The sequence below is a fragment of the Gigantopelta aegis genome, chromosome 1 (assembly GCF_016097555.1).
Source record: "Gigantopelta aegis isolate Gae_Host chromosome 1, Gae_host_genome, whole genome shotgun sequence".
Classification (NCBI taxonomy): Eukaryota; Metazoa; Mollusca; class Gastropoda; order Neomphalida; family Peltospiridae; genus Gigantopelta; species Gigantopelta aegis.
Window position 1 is genome coordinate 19,666,215 of NC_054699.1, and position 25,206 is coordinate 19,691,420.

Sequence of the window (25,206 nt, forward strand, 5' to 3'; positions counted from 1 at the left end):
CTGTTTATATATAAAAAAATAAAAAAAAATTCTTGGCTAAAACACTCGGTGCACCTTAATTTGACTGTCCTGCATATCTTCAACTATGCATGATTCCCACAAGCATGTTTTAATTTTTGCAAGCTTGCTGCATGCAAATCTTCAACTGTGAAAGCATGTTTACACTTGTAGAAGCTTGCACATGGTTCTACACACAAAAAAAGCTTAGTTTGTGTTGTTGAAGTTGAGTAGAAAAAGCTAAGTCCAAATCATTTTCATGGTTATTTTTTTTAAATTCATAAAGTTCTTCTCACATGATTTATTAAATGAAACATACATGTAACAGATTTAGATAGTATTTATAGTAATAATTAAAACAAAATTAAGATTAATACATGTATACGCATGATAATGTAATATGGTTAAAACAGGATCATCTTGTAATTATTGGATTTTCAATTGGCCCCCAAAATAACAACATAGGCATGTTTCTTATTGTCATCCATTTTAACTTTTTATTTAAATAGTGTGGCAGATTCAGTAATAGGATCTACATCTAATATGCTTGCAGCACTCTTTTGCAGTTTTAGTAAACGTTTTAATCCATCCTGATTACAGTTGCCCCAAATTACACAGCAGTAGGCCTAATCGATGAGTGGTAAAATATACCCATTATAGAAAATTTTCTTGCATCATACAAAATGCTTTTCGATAAAAGATACAGACATTTAGCGATCAAGGAACACACGTTTAACCTGATTTGTCCATTTTAAATTATTATCAACTTTGATTCCTAAAAGTTTCTTTCAATCAGTGTGTTGCAGAAGTTCTGAATTTATTATAAGAGAAATGTCATTTTGGATTTTAATTTTTTATCTTGTTCCTATAGTCATATATTTGGTCTTTTTTGTGTTTATGAACATTTTATTATAGGAACACCATTTTTCTACACTATTCAGATCTTGCTGTAGTTTATCTTGAATTTGAGTAACAATATCCCCTGACATGAACATTGTTGAATCATCTGCATACATACTTACAACTCGCTTGATGCGCGATTGGTCTAGGATTGATCCCCGTTGGTGGGGCCCATTGGGCTATTTCTCGTTCCAGCCAGTGCACCACGACTGGTATATCAAAGGCTATGTGCTATCCTGTCTGTGATATACACGATCCTTTGCTACTAATGGAAAAATGAAGTGGGTTTCCTCTCTAAGACTATATGTCTAAATTACCAAATGTTTGACATTCAGTAGCCGATGATTAATAAATTAATGTGCTCTAGTGGTGTCGTTAAACAAAACAAACATTTTTAAAACATACAAGTTTACAAGTGTTAAAATGTTCAATGTATAGTGGAAGATCATTTATATACAGTATAAAAAGAAGAGGTCCTTGTATTGAACCCTGTGGAGCACCATAAAGAGTGGACTTAGGTTTTGATGTTGTCATTCCTATAGTGACTTGCTATGTTCTGTTATTTAAATAAGATTGGAACAAGTCAAGAGACTTCCCTTTGCAGCAATAAATGTTTAACTTTTGAATCAGAATTGAATGGTCCACAACATCAAAAGCTTTATTGAAATTAAGAAATATGACTCCATTTAGATTTCCTTCATTCATTTCGTGTAACCATTTATCAGCTATATCAAGAAGTGCTGTGTGGCATGAGTATTTTGGTCTAAATCCTGTTAAAAATAAATGTTTACAAAAAAGCAATTGCCAAAGCACCTAACTTAAGTATTCGTGGACTTATGTTGTCATCTCCAGATGATTTATTAACATTTAAGTTTTTAACCTCATTATAAAGCTCATTTATTTGTATAATGATAATAATAATAATAATAAAATTCTTTATTTTCAGAGGGTAAACACATTCAGTACAAGGTGACTGGTCTCCCATGAGGTCCTCTCTAATCTATACATGATATTATACATACATACATTCAAAGAAATAACATCAACACACATGTAATATGTATAGCATGAGGAACAATAGCACATATGAATATTTAAATCAGTTTGTTAAGGAACTCAGTGATAACTCAATACATCATAATTATTTTAACAAACACATCAAAATCAACAACAAAGGTTTATCTTAAAATTAATTATTATTTGAATAGTGCTTAAAATAGCTGGATTTGAATGAGGCGAGGGATTGAGAATATTTTATCTTTGAAGGTAGTGTGTTCCACAGTTTAGCTCCCCTGCATGAAAAATTTTGGCGATAAAATTCTGTTCTTGGTTTTAATTCATAAATATGACTGTTTAGTTGACCTCAGATTTAAGGAGTGAATTTCTGAAGTTGTTTGAAACATTGTTTCTAGATATGATGGAGTTGAGGGCTTTGTAGACAAACTGGCAGGTTCTAAAGTCAATTCTCTCTTTGGTTTTAAGCCATTTGAGAGAGCTGATTATTTCTGCAGTGGACGTTTCTTTGCTTTTTTCAGTAATAAGTCTTGCAGCTTGATTTTGGATTTTTTGAAGTTTTTCTATAGAATGTTTTGAACAGGTTCCCCAAATTGTGGAGCAATAGTCTAAGTGAGGTAATATGTAAGAGCTGTAGAATATTAATCTGGTCTTTTGGTAAAGTATTTTCTCTTTGGTTGAAAAATGTACAACAGATAAGAAGATTTTTTAATAATTGCATTTATGTGGTTAGCCCATGTCAATGTTGGGTCAATGTGTACACCAAGAAGTTTTTCAGAAGTGGAATATTGCACTGGTATGTGATCTACATATACAGTCGATGCTATTGTGGTTTCTGCAATCGAGGTCGGTTTTTTAAAAGAACCATTAAGCATGATTTTAGTTTTATTTAAGCTGAGAGACATCTTATTATGGTTGCACCAAAGACTTGCCTCATTCAAATCTAACTGGACATGTTTTTCTAACAGAGATATGTCATCAGCTAAAGATGTGGAGCTTACATCATCAGCAAACAGATCCATGACAGGAGCTACCTTAAACTTTTCCTCATTAGGGAATCTCTCCTTTACAAAATGTTCCACTATGAGTAATATATACTCTTCAAAAAAAGTAGGGGAACTCTAATAAGAATTTACAATTGCCAAACTGGTAAGGTATATTAGCTGTGGGGAATGGTTATATGATAATAGAGAATTTATTGGGCAAACATTACAACCGTTAGTTCAGTATTACAGTAGGTTTTATGACCACCAAAGATCCTGAAGGACGATTGGGGTCAGAATTGAAATTTAAACGACATTTTTTTTTATCAGTAAATCATAAATTCAAACAATAAAAATGACTAAAAACAAAACGATAACAACTGTATGATCAACAGAATGAAAATGATTGACAGAAATAATGTTCCACAGTGATTAATGGACCTTCCTGGAAATTATCAAAATCGAGAATAACACCCCATGCATGTGTACAGGGCAACTGCGCGATGCATGTGCAAACTATAGAATGTGTTTCGTTTTGTTGATAAACAGACCTGAACGTTCTTTACTAGGATGTCTGTGGTGAAAATGTATGTTCGGTCTAATAGTTGATATTAACATTAATATTTCATGTTCCCCTACTTTTTTTTAAGAGTATATTTTTATCTTTGTCAATTGTTGATAATTTATTACCCCTATAATGATATCAAGCATAGATAGCTAAGAACTTTACCTACAGTGTAATCTAAATTCAACTGGTTGCAAGACTTTTTATGTAACTATAAAAACTGTTCACATAAAGAGTTTGATGAAAACTGGGCACCTTGGCAAAGATGTCTAGAAAATTAAACTTAGCCTTAATAGTTAAAAATAACTTCAATATAAGACACATACTGTTGGTGGTGTGTTTTTTGTGTGTTTTTTTGTTACCTAAAAGCCAATAACGTTTGTTTTCTATATTTGGAAATATGTATTTTTCTTTTCTTCTTTTCTCTCTATCTGTTTAATTTCTCTTTTATTATATATTCAGTCTGTCATTTTAATTTTGTGCTCCAAATTTGACTGTTTCAATTAACTAGTAATTTTATTGAATGCACTTTATATTTATGTATCTATTGTAAGATAAGAACTTCCAAACTTTATGTTTTGTAAAGTTGTGGTTTTGGGATTGTTCTTTTTTTACGTAAAAATTATTCTTTAAAACTTTAATTTATCAACTGAAGTTAGTTTTAAGCAAATTATTTTATTTAAGACATTAAGTTGTGTGTTGACTTGTGCAGTGTCGAGACGGATGCAGACACATTTATGCGATTGCCAATATGTTTTTGTATTCACTATTGTGTTTTCTATCCCGTGTACCCCTACATGTACATGATCTGGTTGGAAAAAAACATTCACAGCCATACTCCGTACAAATGGACACAGTGTTATGTTATTCCATTGTGTGTGATTTTAGCCATATCTGTGTTTGCATATGCACCAGAGGACACTTAACTTTAGTCTCATTATTGTATTATAATCTTCTCAAACTAATCAGTTAGTCATTTCTAAAAAAAACCCATATACTTTCAGTATGCAGAACAACATGCTTAAACTTCAGTTGGATTTTAGAATGAAAGTAAACTTATATCAGTGCTGTATATTTTAGATGTGGACATAGTCTGTGTGAGAAATGTGTGGATGAAATCTTTGCCAGCGGGGAACCAATTGACTGTCCAGCTGCTGAAGAAGACTGTGAACGCCTGAAACGAAATGATGTAAGAATTAACTAGGGGCTTAGCATGGTCTGGACCGGGTGGGTGGAGGATTCGAATAACAACCTACTGTGCTCGTTTGTATACATTTTTCCCTGATCACCTATATAAGTAGTCTATTGTTGCACTGTAAAACATTTTAAGCATCAACTGGGGTTGAGTGGGTGGGTGTCAGAATGCCTTGAACCCTCACCCCAGCCTACACTCCTGTTAATACTATATTAAAAAAAATCCAGTTTTTTTGGTACTAGGTGTAAGGAAACCTGAATTGGTTACAATAGACATAAGAAAACCCCCATAAATATATACTGACGATCAAAAGAAAGTATACCTATCATTTTTATTATAAATAAACACAATACACGTTCATGGAAGGTTAGATAGGTTCCAGTATTGTTCGTTATAATGCAATCAATGACGAATAGTCGCACATTACTGCGTTTGGGCAATGCCGCACATGCAAAATGAGTTTATTCATCAACGAGGAACATGATGCTTGTGCACATACGGGTGTAAAAAAGGGTGCCATTGCTTAGAATATGCCTCAGTCAACAGTAAAACACCAGAGAACATGGCAAGGCTAACTGCTGAAGAAAGAGAGAGAGCTATTGGTATGGTGCAGTTGGGTGCGAGTTATGCCCATGTGGCAAGAATCCTGAATTGCACAAAATTGACGATCACCAGGTTAATACAGCATTACAGGTTGACTGGCAGGACTGCAGACAGACCATGAAGTGGAAGACCCCGCGTCACAACAGCCAACGAGTACCGCCATCTCTGCATCTTACACTTACGTAACAGATTCCTCACTATGACGTCATCTGCAGCGACTGGCCTTGGACATGTCATCAGTCGTCACACTATGTCGTCGACTACAACAGCATGGTATCAGGGCCTATCGACCATTCAGAGGGATGACATTGACGAGGCAACATCGACTTCGACGTTTACTTTGGGCACGTCAGTTTCCACGTTGGCAACATCGGAACTGGCAACGTATACTCTTTTTCTGATGAGAGCAGGTTCCAGTTATTCAAAGCTGATGGCAGGACTCTGATATACCGACATGCAGGAGAGAGAACCGTTTGGTGGTCCATCTGTGATGGTTTGGGGCGGTATCTGTGGCCAACAGTGGACAGACCTTATTGTCATTGACGGAAATCTGTCTGACGTTGGGTCCATGCTTGCATACTTGCACATGGTGGACATACACGCTATTGAAACATGTTTTTTGTGGTCAAATTTATTCATGCATCTTTGTTATGAGTGGTCCTTTATGAAATAGCACATTTCACCCCTAGTGCTGTTGTGAACTGATATTATCATTTTATGGGTTTTATTGAGTATACTTGTGTTTATTTATCGCCCAATTATTATACTTTCAAAATATAACATTTGCATCAACTTGTGTTTTGTGTTGTTTTTAATACTTTGAAAAAAGAATTGGTATACTTTCTTTTGATCATCAGTTTATTATATTTATATATGAATTTTCAAGGATTTTATCTTTGTATAATGGTCTCAAATGGTATAAAATTGCATGACATAGTAAAGCAAGATTATACTAACTTTATGACTGTTGTACATTGATAAGCTAAAAAAAAAACACCCCCTAAAAACGATTTTAAAAAGTCGTATAATACAAGTAATATACATGTAGTTCAAAATGTATATAACATATTTTAATTAATCACTCCATTTTCTGCATTTATTGAAGTTCGTTTTTTGTAGCTTACTTTTTTTTAATTTTAATGCTAAATGCCACAAAATATAAAACAAAATGTTACACATGTACATGTATATAGAGAATAACTAGTTAATGACATGATATCTGCTTTATCCTGTGACGGTAAGAATGGGAAATTCCACGAGGCTCTGCCGAGCGGAATTTCTCATTTGGCCTGAACAGGATAAAGCAGATACCCATCATTTACATTAACTAGTTATTTATTATCTTTATCCTGCAGACCATAAAAATGAAGGGGAAAAGCTATTATTTCTGTTATTTCAGCCACATTGTACGATGGCCTAGAGGTCAAATGAGCCATTTTGTAATGTAGCTATGCTAGTAGCAGGATATGACTGCTTTATCAGTCATCATATTCTGTCAATAGAAATGGTGGCTGCAGGATAAAACCAAATAATAAATTTCAGCTTTAACAGACATCGAAATCAGCACGTGTCTGGTACGTAACCCATTTATAGGTTAACACAAAATGCAAATCTGGTAACCTATAGGTTGTGACACATTTATATTTGCATCATTATTACTTTGAAATCCCTTCACAGACATTACTATTTCATTAATATCACTATTCCTAGTGTACTGATATTGTATGTGTATCTAAAGCCCCAGTCACACAGACAATGCGCACATGATGCAACCTCGTGGAGACCAAAACATTTGACAATCGCAGAGGTTTCAGAGGTCTGAAAGTTTTCACTGAGGTCGCTACAAAGTTTCAGAGCGGTCGCAAAACCCAATCAGTCGCAGCCAGTCTTTTGAACATGCACAAAAGACTGACCGCGACCGATTTGTTTGCTCAGAGGTCTCACTGGTCTCCTAGAGGTCTCCAAGCCGTCTTATTTTAATCGCAGATCGATTTTTACTGTGCGGCGTTCGGTTTCGTCTAGACATGGGTGTTGACTCTTTGCACCCCAATGGCGACGTATCTGTGATTGATCAGCGATGAGGCGGCGATCAACCGGTGCTTCATCAGTGATTGGTTGTCGATCGGTTTCAAAGTGGTTTCAAAGCGTGCACTGACCATTCGCTGTCGGGTTTGCAACATATCACAATCTAAAAACAAAATCTATCTGTGGATTACAACATCATTTTGTCACAAGTATTCACAGAGATTGCATCAAAGATTTTTTATTATTTCAATTATTTCTGGTCATCACTATGGTCCGTAAAGGCAGGAAAACAAGAAACAGCACCAGAATCTTGCAGAGAAATAATTTATTCTGAAAAGCACCCTTTTTATATGCATTATATGTTTTGATCGGTGATCGATCGGGAACTAGTCACGACCAGTCTCTGTTCAGTTGCAACCAGTCACCAAAGATTCGCTGACTAGTCACGGATCGATCTCAACTAGTTGCAGGCATATCGCCATAGGCCTACCTGCGATGAACAGTTGCCGAAAAGGTGCCGATCAATCACCTACAAGTTGCAAAACTTATTGCTGATTGATCGGCGATCTATCGCTGATCGATAGGCGATCATATCCTAATTCCAAATACGGGTAGAATTGGTCACACCGGTCTCAGCCAGTCTCAGGCGATCACCATTGAAATCAGTCACCAAGAGGTTGCATCGCGGTCACATTGTGTGTGTGACTGGGGCTTAAATAGGTAGTGTACAGGGCTCACCCTGTCCATTGCCAAGGTTAATGAAAAAGCAGATTCTGCTGCCACGTCTGCTTTAAATTTGTCCCATTCCTGGTGTCTCCCAAATGTATCAACCAATATATTGTAGCAAACAAGCTTCATTCTGTCAAGCCAGTTCTGGGAGAGTGCAGTCCTCCTACAAATGGTGCAGGAAGGATGGGGTGGTTTTGTGTCATGCCGACCTCGGTGGCGTCATGGTTAAGCCATCGGACATAAGGCTGGTAGGTACAGGGTTCGCAGCCCGGTACCGGCTCCCACCCAAAGCGAGTTTTAACGACTCAATGGGTAGGTGTAAGGCCATTACACCCTCTTCTCTCTCTCACTAACCACTAACAATTAACAACTAACCCATTGTCCTGGACAGACAGCCAAGATAGCTGAGGTGTGTGCCCAGGAAAGCGTGCTTGAAACTTAATTGGATATAAGCATGAAAATAAGTTGAAATGAAATGTGTCATGCTTGCATAGGACATATACATTTTAACACATTCATTTATAAAGATCCCTTCTAATAGAAGCAGGTTTTCTCTAAAGACTGAAACAATTACCAAAATATTTTCTTTGACATCCGGTAGTCAGTTATTAATTAATTAATTTTCTTTGGTGGTGTTGTTAAGCAAAAGAAACTTTAATTTTTTTTTTTTTATTAGAGGTTTGACACTAAGATTAAAGTGCTGTGCCAGACCATACACTAAAATGTCAAATTCCACAATTAAATGCTTTCTTAATTCATTGCAATAATATTTTACACCGATATGTAAATTAATAATTACGAAAATGCCCCATAAAAGTATTAAAACATCACTCCCGTAGAACACTGCCGGAAACGACCGAGTAAAATTCTCGCTAAAAACATTGCCTGTAAATAGCCGTGACGTCACGAAGGGAACGCGCTTCACAGAAACCTACCACGAGATGACTTCCAGCGCAAGCGAAAGTGGGACCGACAGCGACTGCCAAGCTCATTGATCATGCGATTCTTCTTTCGATGATGAATAGTGTAGTAATGACGACTGGACTAATATTTGTGCAACACAACAAATAATAAATATGCCGTATCAGTTTGAACCTGGAACATCTTCCGACGAACCACCGGCCTGACAGATGACGATGAAAATGGTCGTGGAGACAGCGTACCACTAATTTACAACTTTTATTCTTGTTTTGTTCTTTAGCTTTTCGTGCGAATTATTTTGCTACACTGTTATGTTCTAAAACTTGTGATGTAGTAGAAAAGACGATAAATAACTCTTGAATTCTACGAGTCAAGTGGACCCGATATCGGTAATTTTAAGAAATAAACAAAAACGACTTTTAGTTCGTCCCATCCCTCTATGAAGATGTTTTTTTGTGTGAATAATTTCAGTTTAGTTTGACGTAAAAAAAAGAGTAAAAGTGTTTTGGAAATAAAACAATACTATTTTTTGTGTGCAGTTGTGAAAACAGTCTGCTCAGAAATAAATAACTTATTTTAATTTTAAAGGGACACACCCTAGTTACGGCTAGTTGTTAACCATTACGGCGTTATTTTTCGCTATTAAACCCATTTTTTCACAAATAAAATTGCACTTTACTTACCGTTTATTATTTAGAATATACATTTCCATTCACCTGAAGTGTTTTTTGGTAATCCTGGTAATCCTGGTTTTTGTAATACCACAAAATGCATTTTTCGTATTTCTTAAAAACGGACGCACGTTTGAGAAAAAAACGTTGAGCAGACATGGTCTAATCTATTTTTAGACTGGATATTTCCATTTCAATGTCACAGACGTTGGTATACCACGTGACCGTTATCATTTTGGTTCGGTTTGTTTTTTCGCTGGATGGAACTAGGGTGTGCGGCTTTAAGAAATAAACAAAAACGGCTTTTTGTCCGTCCCATCCATCTATGAAGATGTTTTTTTGTGTGAATAATTTCAGTTTAGTTTGACGTAAAAAAAAAAAAGTAAAAGTGTTTTGGAAATAACAAAACAATACAATTTTTTTGTGTACAGTTGTGAAAACAGTCTGCTCAGAAATAAATAACTTATAGCACATTCCATAGTATGAAAAAAAGGTTTTCTCTGTGGGAAGGTATAGTAAAATTAATTTAATGTATTTATAGTCTGTTTTACAGGGAATGCCTTTTTTCATACTATGGAATTTACAAGTCATTTATTTCTGAGCCGATTGTTTTCTAAGATGCATACAAAATTAGCTATTTTTTTCTTTTTTTTCTATTTTCTTTTTCTTTTTTTACAAAAAAAACCTACATTTTTGTAGGATGGGACGGACTAGGCTATAGATACTTACTTGTCTGTACTTTATTGTTTTAATGTTCTCGAACTGTAAAGAAAAAACTCACAAACGAACGAGGTGCAAACGACAACAAATCGGATCTCGATGATTGCACAAACCGTGCATAAGAAAACAAACTGACCGGAGTTGAAAGCATATCGCAATTTGGGACATTGACGATATGCACCTCAAGGTCGTTTCGATGTGGATGGCGTCGGCTTGTCATTTGTTTTGTGTTGCAGAAAAATTGTTGCATCTTTTTTTAAAAGCCATAACACATGGTATTCCCATATCTCGCTTAAGCCGACAAGCCAGTTCGGACGAATCGAAACTAAAGTGTCTACTGTCGCAACGGTCTCCGGCATTTTCTTCCTGTCCAGTATTTCCACGTTGTTTTAATCAAATTCACACACAGCTTTCTCGCAGCAACATTACTAGGAAATGCGTGAAGACTAAATTTATCGGCTTTTGTATTGCTACAGCCGCCAACAACACGCCGTTTAACCATAATAAACACAAAAGAAGCAATGAACAATTGCGCTGACTATCGAAAGGAGTTCCCCCTCGTGACGTCACGGATCAAATCTTACGGAAATTCCCGAAACTAATTCAGCTGGTTCTGTTTTTCAGGGGAATATTTTTACATGGAAAATATACCGGTATATAAGTTTTTTATTTATTTTTTTAAAATTTTCTAATCATATTAAATAATATCTTGATTGATATAGCTCAATACATCATACATCTGGAACAGCACTTTAAATTATATTTTACAGATTTCTCCTGATTATGGTGTCCGGAGAGAAATCCAGAACCTGTCTATTCATTGCAAGAATTCCAGTATAGGATGTGTTTTTTGTGCACCCTGGAAAGATATTGAGGTATGTTTTACATTTCGTAAATCTTTTAACTCTACATCCATAGTTTAAAAATGTACTGAGGTAGATAGATATCTAGTTTAACGTGCCCATATACCACTAGGGTTTCGAACACGCCCATCCCAAGTTGATGGCTTGACTCGGGATGGGGGGAGTGGATAGAATTGAAAATGGGCAGAATTTTGAAAATAGCAATTGGTAAAAAAAGTTAATAGAATTAAAAAAAAAAATTAAGTAAAAGTTTCAAGCCAAAAATAAAAAAGAATTGACTGCTCGGCCGAATATTTATATAATTTGGAGCATTTTAGAAGAACAGTCCAAAAATAAATAAGAGAAAGAAGAGAGGATCGGACTATTTAATAATATTAAAAAAGAAAGTAATTTCGACATAAAATTTTGAATGAAGGCCTAAAAGTTTAAAGTCTGATCTATATGTCCACGTGAGTGGCCTCGTTAAGGCCGTTTGGGTGCACAGCTTATAGGGACGAGATGGGTTGCATCCCATCAAGAAAACCCCTAGATTGACAGTCATTAGACATTGAAGGTGTAGTGCTGTGCTGAAATACAGATCTTGAGAAGCCGGATCCGTCTGAACGAGAGAGAGTATCAGACAGGTATAGTCCAGTCGTCATGGGTTGGTATAGTGATGCGGACGGGCCCGACTCCGGAGGATACGAGATGGTATCACTATGAAGCAAAGTAAAGTCTAGAAAAGAGTAGTAGGGGCTGGACCCGCTTCCTATTTTTTCTTAGAGTGGGGCGGTCAATCTTCCAGTGCTGCTAGGACAGGCTCGGACATGCAGAGACTAAACGCAAACAACCGTGGCATTCTGCAGAATGGCCGTCATATGAGTCATGTAAAAACAAGTCAACATAGTCAGCCGGAGAAATGACGTGGAGGCAAGGAATCTCGCTAAAAAAGAATCCAACCTGGTGGTGCAGGCTGTCGAAACGAGAAGCGTTCCAGCGTTCAATCAATTCCAATGGCCGAATACCTCCCAGTAGAAAACTTCATTTCGCTGACAAAAACAACGAAATGAAGGATTCCCAAATCGAGCACACGAAAGCATGTGCTGTGTGCATAAGCGAAACAAACACGTCTTAGCGTGTCGAGCTCCAGACTGTGAATGGTTGTTAAAGAAATATTTATTTATTTCCTTTTATTTTAAATGTCCGTGAAAAACACCTGATGCCAAGTAAACTTTAGTTAAAATACTTACATATATTAATTCAGTTCGTTAGCTATCCTTAGCTGCATATATCGGGCCCTTTTTATTCAATAAATAATGATTTATTTCCCTTTCAAGATCATGATACTTTCATACAAAATAAGTTTATAATCAGTATACAGGATTCGTACGGAGAAAAACTTGAAAAGTATGGAATTTTGAAAACCCATTTTCCAGACCTGGAAAAATACGAAAAAATACCTTTTTTGCAAATTGGTTTAAAAAAGTATGGAAATTCGTCTTTAGGACTCGTGTAGAAAATTTTAGTTGGTGAAACCGGCGGAATCTGAAGATTTTTCCGAATCTCAGCACTAATGTACATTTGGGAAATCGAGACTAACAATTGCTTACATTTACCGAAGATTTGAAGTACGCGCTTGCGCAATGTATATAACAAAAAGATTGTCCTTTTTGTCAAATTTTCCGGAAATATGGGGAGATACATTTACCGATTATTAAGTAATGTGAGTCTTGAAAAAAAAAAAATTTGTCTTGAAAAAAGTCTGGAAAAGGTCTGGAATTTTTTTGTTTCCAAGGTGTATGAACCCTGAGTATATAAATTTATTATCAATTTATAATATTATATATATTTGTTTGTGGTTTAGTTAACAAACGGCTCTCTAGTCCAGATTCCTTAATTTGTTAACGTTTTACTACCATATACATGTATCAAGGTTGAAAATTAACATGAAAACCATGGTCGCCAGCAGGGCCAGTTGAAGAAAAATCTTACTGGCCCTTCTCAAATTCAACTAGCCCTGCAATTTAAATGCACAGCGAAAATCAAAATTAGAATTTTCTTTGTTGAATAATAACCATGTATAGTAATAGCCATGTATATGGACCGTTTGTGTCGAAAGGAAAACGATGAATTGGCATGTAACTTCATAAGGAATGCAGTTAAAGGTCTACATTTATCACAAACGTAATTCACTATTGTTTGGTATCTACGTATACCTTTTACAATATATATGAAGTATCAATAAAATAAATTTTAAAAACAATTACCCGTTTTTAATATATTCGCAATAAAAAGTGGCGTTTTTCTCCATCTCTTGCCAAAAAGCCTCTGAACTCCAAGAGTCCAAGTCACGTGACCCCGTGACGCGCTAACTGGCATAACATTCGCAGCCTTTCGGTCATTTTACATGGAAGTGGAACACGTGTATTTTTAAATCGCAAAAATGGTATTCTATTGAATTGAATTGTATGTTTGGAATATTATTTTGAAGATATCTTTGAGATGTGAAACATGGTGAACCATTGTTCATTGTATGGGTATACAAAAACTGCAGTTAGAGGCAAAACAAGTTTGCATATTTTTCCTAAAGACAAACCGACATTGTTTGCATGGAAGCAGTTCTTAAACCGAACACGTGCGTATTGGAAAGGACTGTCCAGATGGGATTCGAGTTGCAGTGACCACTTCACACCTGGAGATTACGACAATTATCTAAGATGGTCGATGGGTATGGCACCGAAACCTTTGTTAAAGAACTTGTCTGTACCAAGCCTATATCCCCCCCTGTTCAGCCTATTTGCAGCCCGGAGCCCGAACGTCGCCCGGAGACAAACACAAAACCCGAATGTTAATGCCGAGGTGTACATTGTTAATATTTGGCACAAAGATACACCTCAACATGATGCATTTATATATATTAAAAAAATAAATGTAGGAAAAATATTTTTAGAAAAAAATAGCATTTTTCATGTTCGGGCTGTACATAGCGATATTCCGAACATCGCCTGAAAACAAAAACAGATACGTAGGCCTACCGAATGTTAATGTGATTTTTTTCTAAAAAAATATTTTTCCTACATTTATTGTTTTAACAGACCTCGTTACAACGACCATTGTTACTGTGAAATTTACACCATCTGACCACAAATTGTCGGGAACAAACGTACATCAGTGAAAATTCTGTTCCTTACAACGGAATTCACACCTTCCAACACTGACAGACCAAATTAGGAACAAATGTGCATCCGACGTCTGAAAACACCTCTTTAAATTATACAACGACATTACATAATCACAGATACCATAGCATATTGGCAGTACACACACATCCACTTAGATTCCTTGATCTCGTAGTGAGCCAACTGTGTCACATGTTGTCAGAGCTACCAATGTCTGCGAAATCTGTAGACATGTATTGCTTTTGCAAATAAGCCTTTAGTTAACCAATTAAAGGATTAACTTCGAACAATAAAATCTTCTATTTTCATATTTTGTATACAAAACAGGTACCAGTCGTAGTTGTCTGTAACCAAGTAATGATTAGACTGACGATGAATGTGCCTTGTTTAATATATTTAATGATGTTTTTTAAAAACATTTTTAATGTATGTACGTGTATTTGTTGTTTTTAATAATAATTGCAATACATTAATTATTTAAATGCTGTATCCAGTCATCAGTTATATTAATTCGTATTTTTTGTAAAAAATATTTTTCCTACATTTATTTTTTAACATATATAAATGCATCATGTTGAAGTGTATCTTTGTGCCAAATATGAACAATGTAGGCCTACACCTCGGCATTAACATTCGGGGTTTGTTTTTGTCACCGGGCGACATCCGGGCTCCGGGCTGCAAATAGCCTGACCGCATTTGGCTCGACGGATCATCATCGGTGTATTACGGTTCAAGCTGATAGGGAAGTACCCCTAATGGATTTTCTCCTTCTTCCTCACCAATCGAGGTAGCATTGGAATAAATAGACAAATGCGACATATCCGAAATGTCCAAACTAACGTCCGATAAGAACGAACTATTTTCCGAAGAATCATTACATGCTATAACCTACTAATGAATGAATGAAATTCACCTGATGCTACGTCACAGGTCAGATGCGGGTCAAATCGACTGGATCAGTGTTTTTTCCCCGAGCGTTTTACAAAACGTCACTTTATTAATAATTGGGGTGGTATTTTTGTTTTTTATGGTTAATAATGTAATCTTTATGTATTTTTTTTATATACTGTGTATTAATAATGTGCCATGATTGTGGACCTTTAAAATTCTTCTTAAAAAAACATATTATTAAGTTTTAAACCCATACCAACCCAAATAACGTTGTTTTTTAAAGAAATCCATTATATATTTAAAAAATTGATTACAAATTACAATTAAATGATACAGATTAAATATCATTTTTAATATGGGTAAAGAAAAATGCTAGAACAGCCAATTTATCATGCTTGACGTGCATTATCTCTGAAGTAATCGATAATGCAGTATAAAGAAACTAAAACCTTAAACGGTAGTACTTCATATATTTTGTCGTTCAGATTTATCTTGGATGTTCCATCAAGATTTAACCCATGCAGTTTTATTAATCAGTGTTCTCCAACCCCAGTAAGCGGCTTGTACACCCGCCAAGCTGAGAATTTGCGCCGCCAAGCTGAAGATTTTCGCAGACGGGTCCGCCAAGCTGATAAAAAAATGCCGCCAAGTCGAAAATCAGTCCGCTATGACGAAAAAAACTTCCGTCAGTTCTATTCACCTATCGCTATATTTAGCCTGTACTTGGACTTGGAGTATATAATAATAATATTCTAATTCAACACATTTGTAAGAACAAATCTGATTGGATCCCTGCTCAAAATTTCAGGTGGTAAAATCACCGATATACCAGTCGCAAAATGTCCACGTGTTGAACAAAATTAAAACCAAAATTAAAACCGGGCCTCCCAAATATCCAGCAGTGATACAAGCGGCACAATCTCAGCGGTGCAATGTAGATTGCCTCTCAACAGCTTGGCTACTCTAATCCAATCAGCAAGCGGTAATTTTTGACAGACAGCCGCCCGTCACTTCATCATTGGCAATTTGCATATTATGATTTTTAGTAAATCTTAGTCCTTGCGAGTAATTGACAAGGGTCCGGGCAAATTTCTTACAGGGGAATTGTCTACTGCTGGCTGTTGGCATGTTGAAAACCATAAATCGAGAATAATATTTTATGCAATGAAAGACGGCAAAATACTATCCCCAGATGCCAGGAAATCGCATCTATATGAGCTTTTTATTTTCAAACATTTCCGGGTGAGATTAGCCCACTGGCCGCACACATTTAGGCCTATGATCATCTGGGCCCTACTACTTCATGAGATAGATTATGGTTAACTTTATTTAAATCAACTATTAAATGCCAGAAAAAAAGCACCTTTTGTGACTTAAGATTTACAAAATTTTCCGGTGCTAGAGGGGGCAAACCCCTCAAGAGCTCCCCCCCCCCCCCCAACCCCCCCCCCCCCTCGTGGACTTCGGCCACTCGTTTGTGAGGCCAAAGGCCTCACATGTCCGCCAACCTGGTCGCATAAAAGTTGGAGAACACTGATTAATATATATTTTTTTATATTTACACTGAACTTCTACAAAAAAACTTTTTTTCAGATGATATGGGTTTACAATTTAATAAATTAGTACGTTTTTATATGAATTTTATATTTGCATGCCAATTACTAGTAATTGACTTTTAGAATAATCCCTGTAGTAATGGGAAAATGTCATTGTTAGTGTGAATTAAAACTACAAGATAAATTTTGATTTTGTCCCAGAATAAAATACTAGTAAGCAAATTAAACAGGATTAATTTGTCCCATAAAATTTAATAAAAACATAGGTCTACTAGATAATTATGGTGTATCCAGTCCAATCCAATAAGCCAACAACTTTTAAAAAAAACCCCCAAAAACTAAACAAACAGTTCAAGTGTCTACAACATTTTGAGCTATATTTGTTTATAGCCCCAGACCAAAATCGTAGAAATGGAGACTGAGTCTGGTCAGTCTGGCGCTGTCAAAATGTAGAACATGTTCAGTAATATCGTCTCTAGCCAGATCTATAGTTCGCGCCAGATTGGTCATTCGATTCAGTTAGTGCATTTCTTTTTTTTAACTGGTACCATACTAGCCACTCAAAAATCAATGGTCGCTCAACGGACTACCTTTATAAAATTCTTAGCTAATTTTCAACCCCGATATATTTTTGAATATCCAACTTTAAAATACCTTCATGTATAAAGCCTTTAATTAGTGTGGAATGTAGACCATACATACCAACATGGCTCTTAAATATACTATTAAAATGATTGACAATCTCTGTGACATACTTTTTTTTCTCTTTTTTTTTTAATGCACTGTTATCATCACGATTTTAATGTTATTGAGTTCATTATTTATAACATGTATCTCTTGGTGTTTTCCTTTTTCAAATTAATATAAACACTGAGACCAGCATTAAAACAAATAATTATTTATTAGCTGACCAACTTATAAAATTGCTTCACTTCTTCTCTCTTCTTTTGCTTTTTTTGTTTCTTGACTTAAGGAAGGAAGAAGAATGAAATGTTTTAACGACACACTCAGCACATTTTATTTACGGTTATATGGCGTCAGGCATAGTTAAGGACCACACAGATACTGAGAGAGGAAACCCGCTGTTGCCACTTCATGGGCTACTCTTTTCTATTAGCAGCAAGGGATCTCTTATATGCACCATCCCACAGACAGGATAGTACATACCACGGCCTCTGAGGGCCTCAGGGAAGATTAGCTTTTGCTAACTGTGTTACCCTCACTAAATAAAGAATTTATTATTATTATTATTTGTTACACCAGTCAAGGAGCACTGGCTGGAACGAGAAATAGCCCAATGGGTCCATCGAAGGGGATCGATCCTATTTCTTGCTCCAGCCAGTACACCACGACTGGTATATCAAAGGCTGTGGTATGTGTTATCCTGTCTATGGGATAGTGCATATAAAATATCTCTTGCTGCTAATCAAAAAGAGTATTCCATGAAGTGGTGACAGCGGGTTTTCTCTCTCAATATGTGTGGTTCTTAACTATATATGTCCGACGCCATATAGGTAGTACTAAACCAAATAACTTCTGGCTGGGTCGAAATTCGAGGTGCATCAAACTTTTGATAGAGAAGTGAACACAACAAGTCCTGTGATTGGTGATAAATGTGAGTGTGTTGGTTGTTAAAAAAAAAGTTTCATCAGGGAAAAAAATGTATGCAATTGTATTTCATCTAGTACCACTGTGTCAAGTAGCCTTGTGCTTGAAACATGTATGGGATACCTGTAAAAAAAAGTACTCAAATTTTGTGTGGAACTAGAGTGAGTCATAGCCGCTACCCGTTATCTCAGAAATGAGCAGCTTGATCCCCAATTTTTTCTAATTCACTTTAAGGGTGAGGGGTGGTAGTATTTATATCCATGGCGTTTATGTCAATTGTGCTGCATGTAGGAGTTTTAGCCACATATGTTACTATTGTCATCTATGGGATTTGATTTGGTAGTATACACCCTATAATCATAAATAAAATGTGTTGAGTGTGCGTCATTAAATAAAACATTTCCTTCCTTCATAAGTACGAGCAAAAATGCATATATACACGTTTGCACACTGACTCTAGTGCATTCATATATAGACCTATACCGTAACACCTGTTTTAGCAGCCATAATGTGTTAAGAGGCCACATTTGTAAGCTCCCAAATCAAATATACTAGTAATTTAAACTGACATATTAAATGGCCATCTGTCTAACACACATTTGATTGTCTTGTAATTAGGTTGCTCATATGAAATATAATTACTCTCTTCTTTTTTTAAAGCCTTGTCCAGACATATTTTATTTATCTATCCCAACTTGATTACGATTTCCAGGAAATATCGATACTGATCTATACAAATACTGTTGTGCATACTGTCGACAGCTAATATTAAACTGTCGGTCGCAATAGCAAAAGCAAAACTTAAGGGGATCTTTAATTGTTTTTGAGGGACGTGACAGAACCGGTAAAATCACACAGTGTGGGAAACTTGTGGATAGACTAAAATATAATGGGATTGAAACGCAACTGATGAAGGTACCAGGTTTTTTTTTTTCTTCTTTCCTCATATTATTTTTACCTGATTATTAATTAAGACTATTCCAGACTTTATCACGTAGCGCTCGCTTGATGCATGGTCAGTTTGGGATCGATCCCAATCGGTGGGCCCATTGAACTGTTTCTCATTCCGGCCAGTGCACCACAACTGGTACATCAAAGGCTGTGGTATGTGTTATCCTGTGGGATGGTGCATGTAAAAGATCCCTTGCTTTAATGGTAAAATGTAGCGGGTTTCCTCTCTAAGATTGTATGTGAAATCATCAAATGTTTGACATCCAACAGCTGATGATTAATAAATCAATGCAATCTAGTGCTGTCGTTAAACAAAACAAACTATCTCTTAGCAACACAATGTATGAAGCATGTATACCCAAATTATAGATCTTTAAATGTTCCTCTTAGCAACACGATGTATGAAGTATATACATGTATACGCAAATTATAGATCTTTATGTTCATATATTTCTTTGTTTCTCTTAGCAACACGATGTATGAAGCATGTATCCAAATTACATTGTATGTTCATCATTTCTTTTTTTCTCTCAGCAACATGAAGAAAACGATTGTCCAGAAGGACAGATCCTTTGTCCGTTTGACTGTGGAGCACCTCAGATGAAGCGAAAAGAGGTGAAATGTTCATTAAAAATATTTTTATTGAGTTCAAACATTTTAACATTGTCTTTTTCTTTGACAATTCTACACCCATGGACCAAATACCATGGAATGGCCCATTAGCAGACCTCACCATGAAAAACAAAAGAGTTAGTGATTACCGTATATCTTCGCCTGTAAGTCGATCTCGGCTATAAGTCGAGTCCCTAATTTTAAGCCCTGAAAACTTATTTTTTTATTGACCTGTTTATAAGTCGACCCATAAAAAACAACTTATAAATATTGAAGTATTTGTTATTTGCAGCACATGAGAACAATAATGTACGATATTTGAACAAAAGAAAATTATTTTACAAACGTTTTGTACATCTCAACATTCCAAACTACATACATGTAGCATAAAAACAAAATATTCCTTTAGTAGATAATGAAAGCTGTTTGACTGTTACCATATGGCACTGTACAGCATGGTTTTGTGCACAGACAACAACTTTATTTATCAACACTGACAACAGACCACTACGATAAAACTGAAAGTATCATCAGTTAATCACATGTTTGCCGCCATATTAATATATACTCTTCAAAAAAAGAAACGCAAAAGGGTACAAATGGGTTATAACTCCGATTTTATGTTTCCTACCGGTTCATGCTTTGTGAATATAAGGTCATTGCATGTCCCAAACACATTCCCACTGTTACATTCGATAAAATGCAGCTACTGTACAATAAAGTTCCAAAATGTGAATATTCGCAAAAACGCAGCCACGTGCAAACCATGTCACCACTGCACGTGCGTTGTCTGCACGTGCAACATGAACACCGACAGTATAAAAGTGCAGGGTGTTTGCTTGCCTGGCCTCTGTATCTGGCCGACAGTTGACAATCCAGGACATGCCACGTCTCAGTGAACCGCAGAGAAACAATGCCATCGGCCGACTAGATGCAGGCGAATCCAGAACGGCCGTTGCCAGGGCATTCCATGTGTCCCCAAGCACCATCTCCAGACTGTGGGACCGTTACCAGCAACATGGATCAACACGTGACCTCCTTAGATCCGGTCGACCACGGGTCACTACCCCCGGGCAGGACCGCTACATCCGGGTACGCCACCTTCGGGAACGATTGACTACTGCCACCTCCACAGCCGCAGCAATACCAGGTTTGCGCAGGATATCCGACCAGACCGTACGGAACCGCCTACGTGAGGTAGGAATTCGTGCCAGACGTCCAGTTTGAGGTGTCATCTTAACACCACAACACCGTCGACTCCGACTGCAGTGGTGCCAGATTCATCGACAATGGCCTCAACTGCGATGGAGACAGGTGTGGTTCAGTGACGAGTCCCGATTTCTGCTCCGACGTCATGATGGAAGATGTCGCGTGTATAGGCGTCGTGGTGAACGTTATGCGGCAAACTGCGTGCAGGAAGTGGACAGATTCGGCGGGGGTAGTGTCATGGTGTGGGCAGCCATCTCACACACTGGCAGAACTGACCTGGTCCACATGCAGGGCAACCTGAATGCACAGGGCTACATTGACCAGATCCTCCGGCCACACATCGTTCCAGATATGGCCAACGCCAACGCATTGTTCCAACATGACAACGCCAGGCCTCACACAGCACGTCTCACAACGGCTTTCCTACAGAACAACAACATTAATGTCCTTCCTTGGCCATCGACATCACCGGATTTGAACCCAATTGAGCATCTATGGGACGAGTTGGACCGACGCCTCCGACAGCGACAACCACAGCCCCAGACCCTGCCCGAGCTGGCAGCAGCCTTGCAGGCCGAGTGGGCCACCATCCCCCGGGACGTCATCCGTACTCTGGTTGCTTCAATGGGCAGGCGGTGCCAGGCAGTTGTCAACACACGCGGAGGCCACACCCGGTATTGACTCCAGATGACCTTGACCTTGGTGGTGTGTCCTATCACTTACTCACAATGGACTAGAGTGAATTGTGAACAATCCTGCAACATTTGGTAATTATCGGACTCACCATTCAATAATTAAATCAATTCTCCAAATGTTACGACAATGTGGTTTTGCGTTTCTTCTTTTGAAGAGTATATGTAAGGTGAATAATACTGGAAAGTACTCTGGTTTTTGTACCAAATGATGTGTTGCTCTAGTGAACTGCAGAGACCAGTCTAAGCTATTTTAAGGGAAAGCTCAGTAACATTCATGCAGTTAATCATGGACAAAACATTGTTTGAACAACGATTAATACCAGTGACCAGATTTCAAAATAAACTCAGGCAACAGGTAGTTAGTATTGTTTACATTTTTGCTATTAGTGATGGCTGTTCTTTTAACTAAGTGAACTGCTGTTAAATAATCCCCAAAATGGTAATATTTTTGTGTGAAGTTTTTTACCCTCTTATAAGTTGACCCCCCCAAGTTATAAATAATTTTTAGGTGAAAAAAATTTGACTTGTAGGCAAAGATATACGATAATTATAAACCAAGTTAGATTATGGGGAACCATTTAAGTTATTATCATTTTGATACAATATAAATTGTCATGCTAAGGGGAGCTAAAATACTCTCCTTGAACTACAATGTATAGTCGACGACAGTCACTTTTCGCACCCTTGTTTTAGCTTCGTACACAATAAATATAGCATATCTTAGAGTATTTTCACTTGAAATCCATATTTCGTAAAAGGTACAATTTTTTAATCAGAAGATTTTCTTCAAACACTGCTGTTCGCCGCCAAAGTGCATTAGTAATGTTCAAACAAAAAAATTTGATAGCAGTTTTAACCCGTTGCCAGTGAAAGATTGCCATGGTTTTTTGGCCAACCAGACAAGCCAGCATTCGAGTCAACCAAAACGATGGGGAATGGTCACTGAAGGCCGGCAAACTAACAGCACGCCACGCTGCTCTCCAAAACCAACATCGAGGACGTACTCCTTCACGCAAACTAAGCACGACGTCATTACCAACGAGCCCGACAGAGAATACTGACGTCATTCAAATTCAGAAAAATTAACGAATATAAGATTACAATGCTTCGTCACATTAAAATAAAAACGCTGTTCTTACGGAAACCTTGACCCCTGTCAAATTTGTATAACAAGAAGCAGACAATTCTTTGTATACAGGTCAGAATGTTTGGGTTCAATTTTTTTCATAATTCTGGACACCTATATTAATGTTTTGGTATGTTTTAATAGACTTTAGGAAGAAATTCAGCCAATCAAACGGTAACTCGGTGTACTTCAAGCTTTATGAAGTGTCTGCTATTTGGTCCGCATCGCGCTGACCGTACTAAATGGCTTTCTTCCAACATCAAACTTACCCCCCCCCCTCCTGCTCCGGAGTTAGTCACTGGGATATGTAAATTAGTGGGCGTGCCTGAATTGTGTACGAAGCCAAAACATATTTCGTAAAAGGTCAGAAGATTTTCTTCAAACACATTCAAGTGCATTAGTAATGTTCAAACAAAAAATTTTGATAGTTTTAATTTGCGAGCGGTAAGTATGTACCCAGTATTATTATAAGGGAAGTGACGTCATTGGAATACTGAGTCATTCAAATTCAAAATTAACTATATTATTACAATGCTTCGTCACATTAAAATAAAAACTGGTCTACTAACCTTGACCCCTGTCAAATTTGTATAACAAGCAGACAATGTTGTTTACAGGTCAGAATGTTTGGGTTTTTTCATAATTCTGGACAATATTAAGTTTTAAGTTAAAGAAATAAAAAGATTGTCAAAAGTAAAAAGAGGGTGTGAAAAGTAACTTTTGTCAAATACATGTAAAGTATTCTCCGATACAACCGCCCCAAGCACCTTATATATACATTTTATAAGGACCGCATGATTGTGTCAATGCCCCCAAAAATTAGATTGTTTCCGATGCCCAACTTTTTAGAGTGGTTGCAGAAGGATTCCAGTTTAGTTTGGATCATATATTTTTTTCAATGTGTTCTCTTCCATTCATACTGTTCAGCAAAGGGTTGTGTTTTTTAGGTGTACATTTAAAAAAAAAAATTGTTTCTTCAAAATTTTGTTTCATGCTTATAACTTTGATAGTTTTCTATACATGTATGTCACTTCAGTTGATACAGTTTTGTTTCATACATACATGTATTACTTAATGTTTTGTTTCACTACAATGTTATTTTGCATTTATAGGATATTAAACAAGCTTCCATGTTGTATAATTTTTATGTCCCGAGTGAAATAATTGTCAGTTGTCACAAGCTTTATTTCGGACATAAACATATAAAATGGTTGCAAGTTTAATATCCTGTTTATTACCCATAATCGATTTTAATTTATATGGCTGAACTCATTTGATTTACACTTTGGTATGGTCATAATCCACCAGTCGTATGATGTCGCAGTGCCACATCCCACTTTACATTCTAGTGGGACTTAACACTTTGATATGCACCAAAATATTTTTAAACATATGGGTAATAGTACATATTTTATTAATTTTGTGTTACAGTTGACAGAACACTTGATGTCATGCACTAGAAAACCACTGGATTGTAAATTCAAGACCCTTGGTTGTACCTTCACTGTGAGTAATTTATCTATCTAGACAACGTGTAGAAATAACCACATGTTTAAAATGTGCTGAGGTGATGTTAAAACACAAATTCCTTTCCTTTCTCTATAAATAATCAAGTTTCAATTTGGTACAAGCCGTTGATGTAGTGAACAGGTTAACTTACTTGTTAATAATTAAATTTATGATATAATCAATACAGTGAAGTCACATCTGATGATGTCGCTTTATATTGATACTTTGTATTATTATGATTCATTGCTCAAGAATAAAAAAAAAAATTCAAAATAAAATATGATGCTTTTTGTGTTTTTGTTAATAAGTACATGTATGTTTCAAATTTAATTGTGGGACTGTGCATATAAACGATCCTTTGCTGGTAATGGAAAAATGTAGCAGGTTTTATTCTGAAGACTACGTGTCACAATTGTTAAATACTTTACTTTACTTTACTTTTCGAATACGATTTTATTTCAATGAGTGATGTGTGAAATCATCACGAGTTGACATAAATATTGTATTCGAAAAAATACCATGAAGTGGTCTATTTGTTATATACATCTTCCAGAATTTTTGACAATATCTTTCGCTTTGTGTTAATATCTTTCACTGACCCTATCAAAAACACACAACGCCATGATATATTTCTTCATCAAACTTAAATACGAAGAAACAAGACAAAGGGAGACAATTTAATCATGAACTTTTACAAAAAAGTCA

At 36.5% G+C, this 25,206-nt stretch overlaps 1 protein-coding gene across 1 annotated transcript in view; it reads left to right on the forward strand.

Annotated features, from left to right (window-relative positions):
• Positions 1 to 25,206, forward strand: part of LOC121371694 (TNF receptor-associated factor 3-like) — a 41,663-nt gene that overhangs the window by 1,113 nt on the left and 15,344 nt on the right. Inside the window, exons 3-6 of the mRNA XM_041497779.1 lie at positions 4,540 to 4,648; positions 11,094 to 11,198; positions 19,885 to 19,965; positions 24,424 to 24,498. Coding sequence (XP_041353713.1) covers positions 4,540 to 4,648; positions 11,094 to 11,198; positions 19,885 to 19,965; positions 24,424 to 24,498 — 370 coding nt within the window. The remainder of the gene's footprint in view (positions 1 to 4,539; positions 4,649 to 11,093; positions 11,199 to 19,884; positions 19,966 to 24,423; positions 24,499 to 25,206) is intronic.